The following is a 7,500-nucleotide window of genomic DNA, read 5'->3' on the forward strand; positions in this document are numbered from 1 at the left end:
AACCTGAATATGTTTTATCCTTTTCATCGTACGCACAAATTTGATGTCAGTTAATCAAAATAATCGGCCTAAATCTTTCTTAGGTGATTTACTGCAGTTAGTGTTTGTGTGTGTGTGTGTGTGTGAGTGTGTGTGTGTGTGTGTGTGTGTGTGTGCGTGTGTGTGCGTGTGTGTGCGGTGTGTGTTGTGTGTGTGTGTGTGTGTGTGTGTGTGTGCCTGTGCAGGATGACAGACGGATAGAAAACTGACCAGCAGATGCTGAAAGAGGGCAAATCTCCCCCAGAGGCTGGACAACACACACACACACACACACACACACACACACACACACACACACACACACACACTCCTGGCGGTTCCTCTGTTGGTTCAACCTGTGGTTCTCCTGGTGGTCCTCGGTGCCGTTAACCCCGTCCTGACCTGTGACCTCACGCCGCCCTGCGCTGCCCCCTGCAGGTGCGATGGACCAAGACGGCGGGCGGCGCGGCGGAGCGGCCGGGCGACGCCTCGCTGCACAACGAGACGCTGAAGATCGAGAACATCAGCCGCCACCAGGGGGGGCGCTACTACTGCAAGGCGGAGAACGGGCTGGGCTCGCCCGCCATACGCTCCATCCGAGTGGACGTCTACTGTAAGGACGCGTCGGCATGACGACGGGCGTCGCGCAGACATTCAAGTTGGTTAGACAGAGTTAGACTGGGTTAGACTGGGTTAGACTGGGTTCAACAGTTAGACTGGGTTACACCGAGTTTGACTGGATTAGACAGTTTGACTGAGTTAAACCGAGTTAGACTGGGTTAAACCGAGTTAGACTGGGTTAAACAGAGTTAGGCTGAGTTAAACCGAGTTAGACTGGGTTAAACAGAGTTAGACTGGGTTAAACAGTTAGACTGGGTTGAATAGAGTTAGACTGGGTTAAACCGAGGTAGACTGAGTTAAACCGAGTCAGACTGGGTTACACTGAGTTAGGCTGAGTTAAACCGAGTTAGACTGGGTTAAACCGAGGTAGACTGAGTTAAACCGAGTCAGACTGGGTTACACTGAGTTAGGCTGAGTTAAACCGAGTTAGACTGGGTTAAACCGAGTTAGACTGGGTTAAACCGAGTTAGACTGGGTTAAACAGTTAGACTGGGTTAAACCGAGTTAGACTGGGATAAAGCAGCAGCTTCCTCAGCTTGTGTTTCTTCTCTGAGCTTCTTGAAAGCTTTAATGTCCTGGAGGACGTTTGTGATCACGGAGACTTTAAGTGGTACCTGAACACACCACGACTGAGTGCTGCCTTCAGGGCACACACACACACACACACACACACACACACACACACACACACACACACACACACACACACACACACACACGCACACACACACACACACACACACACTGCAGCAGCAGGAGGCTCTCCTGCCACCATCAGTCCCAGTGCATGATGGGAGAAGCCGGCAGGCGGAATCAGTGATGCTCCTTTGATATTGTTTGTATCATTTTTTTTTGTTCATGATGTTTTATTTATTATTGTTAATATTTATTATTGTTTATCTATTATTAACATCGTTTTTAATCATTGATTCCATGTCGCATTTTTTCCTGGTTTTATTGTTCCACTGTGTGTGGTGTGTGTGTGTGTGTGTGTGTGTGTGTGTGTGTGTGTGTGTGTGTGTGTGTGTGTGTGGTGTCTCCCCGTGGACAGTGAATCAGCACCTTCAGCCTGTCAGCTGCTGGCGGCTTTATAACTGCGCTCGTTAATTTCGCGGCGCCTGATTGGCCAGGAGAGGTCAGCTGACCGGTGCAGCTGCCCCCGGCTCAGCAGTAACTGCCCCCCCCCACAGGAAGAGTGACCCCCCCGTTTAGTAGAGATGAGAGGCGTAAAATGTTTCACTGCAAACAGGGAGTGAGTCACCGACAGTCCAACGTAACGCAGCGAGGAGACAGGAAGTAAATAGAAAGCAAATAGTAAAAGTAAAAGTATAGGGGGAGATAATGGGAAGAAAACAGGAAGTAATGGGAAGTGTAGAGGATGTAAACAGGAAGTAAGCTGGAAGTAAACAGGAAGCAAATGGGAAGCAAACAGGAAGTCAATAGAAATTAAAGGGTGAGTTAATTAGAAGAAAACAGGAAGTAATGGGAAGTATAGAGGATGTAAACAGGAAGTAAGCAGGAAGTAAACAGGAGGCAAATGGGAAGCAAACAGGAAGTAGATAAAAAATAAACAGTAAGTAAAGGGGAGTTAATGAGACAGGAAGTAAAGGGAAGTATTGAGGATGTAAACAGGAAGTAAGCTGGAAGCAAATGGGAAGCAAACAGGAAGTAAACAAAAAACAAATAGTAAGTAAAGGGGAGTTAATGGGAAGCAAACAGGAAGTAAAGGGAAGTAAACAGGAAGCAAATGGGAAGCAAACAGGAAATAAAGGGACGTATAGCGGATTTAAACAGGAAGTAAGCTAGAGGGAAATGGGAAGCAAATGGGAAGCAAACAGGAAATAAATAAAAACAAATAGTAAGTAAGGGGGAGCTAATGAGACAGGAAGTAAAGGGAAGTATAGAGGATGTAAACAGGAAGTAAGCAGAAAGTAAACAGGAAGCAAATGGGAAGCAAACAGGAAGTAAATAGAGGGCAAATAGTAAGTAAAGGGGAGTTAATGGGTAGCAAACAGGAAGTAGAGGGACGTATAGAGGATGTAAACAGGAAGTAAGCTGGTGGTAAACAGGAAGTAAATAAATAAAACATTTTCCACATAGAGCAGTGTAGTCTGTGTTTTCTTAATAAACACTTGTTGATTTTGTGTTGTTTTTTTTTTTTTTTGGTCTGTTGGCAAGATTACAAAACTATTACGTGGATTTTGTCAAACTTTTCACCACATCCGGATTTTATTTTGTAGCCTTTAAAGGATTACGGCTGCTCTTGTTCACATTACGAACAAGACAAACTGTAAATCTGCTTTTCTCACGCCGGTCGACATCAAAGCTCATTTAACGGCGTCCGCTCTTCCTCCTCCCTCGTCCTCCTCAGACCTGGACGACCCGGTGATCACGGTGCATCAGAGCGTCGGGGAGTCGAAGGAGCACTTTTATTTTGAGAGGACGGTCTTCCTGCGCTGCGTGGCGAACTCCAACCCCCCGGTGCTCTACACGTGGAGGAGGGGCCGCGAGGCGCTGTCCCAGGGCTCCGACGCCGGCGTGGAGATCTACGAGCCGTTCTTCACACAGGTGAGGAGCCCCCGTCAGGTCAGGCTCCGCCCCCTTCATTCTCTTGGTGCAGGTCTGAGGAACAACTGACTTCATTCTCACGGACAGAACCAGTCAGAACCAGTTTGAACTGGTTTACATCAGCCACAGCCAGTTTAAACCTGCCAGAACATGCTTCAATTGGTTTACACCAAATCAGAACCAGTTTAAACTGGTCTGAACACGTTTAAATGTGCTTAAACCTGTCTGAACTGGTTCGCACCAGTCAGAACCAGTTTAAAACAGTCAGAACCGGTTTAAACTGGTCTGAACACATTTAAATGTGCTTAAACCAGTCCGAACCGGTTCACACCAGTCTAAACCAGTCAGAACCAGTTTAAAACAGTCGGAACACATTTAAATGTGCTTAAACCAGTCAGAACAAGTTTAAACTGGTCTGAACACATTTAAATGTGCTTAAACCAGTCCGAACCGGTTCACACCAGTCTAAACCAGTCAGAACCGGTTTAGAATGGTCTGAACACATTTAAATGTGTTTAAACCAGTCAGAACCAGTTTAAAACAGTCAGAACACATTTAAATGTGTTTAAACCAGTCAGAGCCGGTTTAAACTGGTCAGAACACGTTTAAATGGCTTTAAACCAGTCAGAACTGGTTTAAACTGGTCAGAACACATTTAAATGGCTTTAAACCAGTCAGAACCGGTTTAAACTGGTCGGAACACATTTAAATGTGCTTAAACCAGTCAGAACCGGTTCACACCAGTCAGAACCAATTTAACACAGTTGAGACACATTTAAACTGGTTAACCAATCAGAGCCAGTTCAAACTGGTTCAAACTGGATTCAAACAGAAATACAGGAGGTCATGTGATCACGCATATTGAAACACAGTCGACTGTGAAGCCGCGGACTCGTCCTCGTTCTTCCTGACACCACTGCTCAGAGCCACGGGGAACTTGTTTCCTCCTCCTCCTCTTCCTCTTCCTCCTCCTCCTCCTCGTCTTCCTCCTCCTCAGCCAAAACATCGGCTTCCCCTTTTGCACAAACATCCCATTTAAATGTCATCTAATCTCATCTCATCTGCCCGGAGCTGGAGGAAGCTGGGAGCCGCCAGAGGAGATGAGAGGGAGAGTGTTTGGGAGGCAGGAGGAGAAAGGAGGAGGAGGAGGTGGAGGAAGGAGGAGAGGGTGGAGGAAGGAGGAGGAGGAGCAGGTGGACGAAGGAAGAGGAGCAGGTGGAGAATGGAGGAGGAGGAGCAGGTGGAGAACGGAGGAGGAGGAGCAGGTGGAGAATGGAGGAGGAGGAGCAGGTGGAGAATGGAGGAGGAGGAGGTGGAGGAAGGAGGAGAGGGTGGAGGAAGGAGGAGGAGGAGCAGGTGGAGGAAGGAGGAGGAGCAGGTAGAGAACAGAGGAGGAGGTGCAGGTGGAGGGAGGAGGAGGAGGAGCAGGTGGAGGAAGGAAGAGGAGCAGGTAGAGAACAGAGGAGGAGGTGCAGGTGGAGGAAGGAGGAGGAGGAGCAGGTGGAGGAAGGAAGAGGAGGAGCAGGTGGAGGAAGGAGGAGGAGCAGGTGGAGGTGGAGGAAGGAAGAGGAGCAGGTGGAGGAAGGAGGAGGAGGAGCAGGTGGAGGAAGGAAGAGGAGCAGGTGGAGGAAGGAGGAGGAGCAGGTGGAGGAAGGAAGAGGAGCAGGTGGAGGAAGGAGGAGGAGGAGCAGGTGGAGGAAGGAAGAGGAGCAGGTGGAGAACGGAGGAGGAGAATTAATAAATGTTTTCATCAACGTGAAGCGGTGTGACGTGTAAACTGTAATACCTCCCCTGTGCAGTAGGGGGCAGCACTGGCCTCTACCTGTGCTCGGAGCGAGCCACACTCAGGCTAACTGAGGCTAGCTACTAGCACTGGCCTCGACCAGTCAGTTAGTTTACTACTCAGTCATCAAGTCAGTTAGTCAGTTATAGTTAGTCAGTTAGTTAGTTAGCGCATTTCGAGAGTAATCTTCAAGACACCCAGGGAGAAACTCAAACTGCGCTCGGGAATCGAACCGGAGGCTCCAGCGTGACGCCTGGTTGCTGAGTCATCACACATGCACGCGCACACACACAACACTGGTAGTTTTTTTGATTTGTTTTTTATTCAATTTTCAGGGAGAAACGAAGATCCTGAAGCTGAAGAACCTCCGACCGCAGGACTACGCCGACTACACCTGCAGCGCCTCCGTCAGGAGCGTCTGTGGAATCACGGACAAGAACGCACACTTCAGCCTGAGCAACAGGACGGGTACGCACACACACACACACTCACACACACACACACTAGTCGAGGCTTCACTGCCCCCTGCTGGTGGACACCAGGAGAAACAACCAGCCATGAAAGAGTCGCGGTGTGTTTTTAAAGTTTTTAAAAGTTTTAAACTTCTTGCCTCGTCAGTAACTCCACTGGGAACGTTCGTCACGTCGGTAGTTTGACCTCCACGTGTCGGTTAAAACAGACGGAACGCAGAAGAACGCAGAACAAAACTGAGTAAAAGCTCAATTTCCTGTTTCCCTGCGGAATAAATCACTGCTTAAAATGAAATATTCTAAATATCAGTGGAAGGTAAAAAGAAATGATCATTTTTTACACAGAAATTTAAATCTGAGATGGAAACCAGTCCATCAACTTTAATCACTTAAACTGTTTTTTTAACTAAAATATAAAATATGACTTCATCACAGTAAGTTTGAACCCTGAAAAAAAACAAAAAAAAACGTCTTTTGACCGTCTGTGAAAAGCTTTACGTCACCATTCGGATGTAATAATTCTGTGCCGGTTTAAAAAAAAAAAAAAAGGGAGAGTTCTCCTCTTTGTGCTTTTTATACTTCAATTGTTAACATTTAGTTTTTCATTTATTTGTTTTATTGAAGAGAAACTTTTTATTTTTCTGACCTGCTGAATATTTTACAATCACTCTGGGGGGCTTTGGTGTTTTTATTTGCGCGTGTGCGTGTGTGTGTGTGTGTGTGTGTGTGTGTGTGTGTGTGTGTGTGTGTGTGTGTGTGTGTGTGTGTGTGTGTGTGTGTGTGTGAGTCATGAATAAAGGATGTCTGACCTGTACAGTGGATCCCCGCCGCTCCGCCCCGGGGGCTGATGGGATTTACATGATGTCATGCGAACAGAGGGCCACTCTGCTATTTTTACCTCGTTGTCGTGATTTTTCTGCATCCAGCCACACACACACACACACACACACACACCTTTATGCCACAATTTCAGTCCAGGACAACTAAAAGTCTGCACACAAACCTTCCAAGTGAACCGCACGTCGTAAACTTTTGTTTTCGTTCCAGATGTTTGATTAAAAACATCAGGATGTTGAATATTGAAGCTCCTTTCGACTGTTTGTGGGAAAAGAAACGTGTGTTTTCACGTCATCCAGACTAAAGTTGCTCCTCCAGAATCCAACAACATTTTAGTTTTATTTGTTGACGTTCGTCTGCTTCTGAAGGAAATTCCTCATTAGTTTCCTACTTTTACATTTTGCGGAACATCTTGAAAGTCTGAATTTTTTTTTTATCTTTCACCCCGAATTGGTCAAATGTTGATGTTTTGGCTGGAGCCGCCACGAACGCCTTCTTTGATGTCCCAGAATCCCTTGCGGGCAGGTTTCCCCAAAGATGGCGTCTGTCAGCGAAACGTAAACACAGTTTGATGACTACAAATCTGACTTTGCGTTCGCATGAAAAAAATAAAATCCACCCGGTTTTTCTGAATTAATGACATAATTATCTCAGAATTCTGAGATAAAATAAATGATTAAAAAAAAATTGGCTCTTTTTCTGAATTACTGACATAATTACCTCAGAATTATGAGATAAAATAAATGATAAAAAATAAAATTGGCTCTGTTTTTATGAATTAATGACATCATTATCTCAGAATTATTAGATAAAATAAATGATAAAAAATAAAATTGGCTCTGTTTTTATGAATCAATTAGATAATTATCTCAGAATTATGAGATAAAATTAATTATTTAAAAACAATGGCTGTTTTTCTGAATTAATGAAATACTGTTTTCTGAAAAAATAAAAAGTAAAACCAGCCAATCTCTTATTGTTTCTTCCCAGAGTCTGAGTGTTCTGGGCCTAAAAGCGTGACTTCCCCAAAAACAACCAGCAGGTGGCGACGGAGGTCAAAGGTCAATAGAAGATGAAGTGTTTTTTTGTTCCTCCTCAGCTCCTCCCTCTATCAAGCTCCACCTGGACGACCCCCTGGTGGTGAACCCCGGGGAGACCGTCACACTCGTGTGCGTGGCGTCGGGCGGAGACCCTCCCCCGGCG

The 7,500-nt window shown here is 46.0% G+C and overlaps 1 protein-coding gene across 1 annotated transcript in view; it reads left to right on the forward strand.

Moving 5' to 3' along the window:
• The window catches only part of mdga2a (MAM domain containing glycosylphosphatidylinositol anchor 2a), a gene marked incomplete at its 5' end in the record, with an annotated part of 29,236 nt that overhangs the window by 1,200 nt on the left and 20,536 nt on the right, over window positions 1–7,500 (forward strand). The window contains 4 exon segments of the mRNA XM_080512564.1: window positions 457–631; window positions 3,011–3,207; window positions 5,326–5,458; window positions 7,397–7,500. The exon segment at window positions 7,397–7,500 is cut by the window's right edge and continues 169 nt beyond it. Coding sequence (XP_080368690.1) covers window positions 457–631; window positions 3,011–3,207; window positions 5,326–5,458; window positions 7,397–7,500 — 609 coding nt within the window.

The sequence above is a fragment of the Blennius ocellaris genome, assembly GCF_963422515.1.
Source record: "Blennius ocellaris genome assembly, chromosome: 17".
Lineage (NCBI taxonomy): Eukaryota > Metazoa > Chordata > Actinopteri > Blenniiformes > Blenniidae > Blennius > Blennius ocellaris.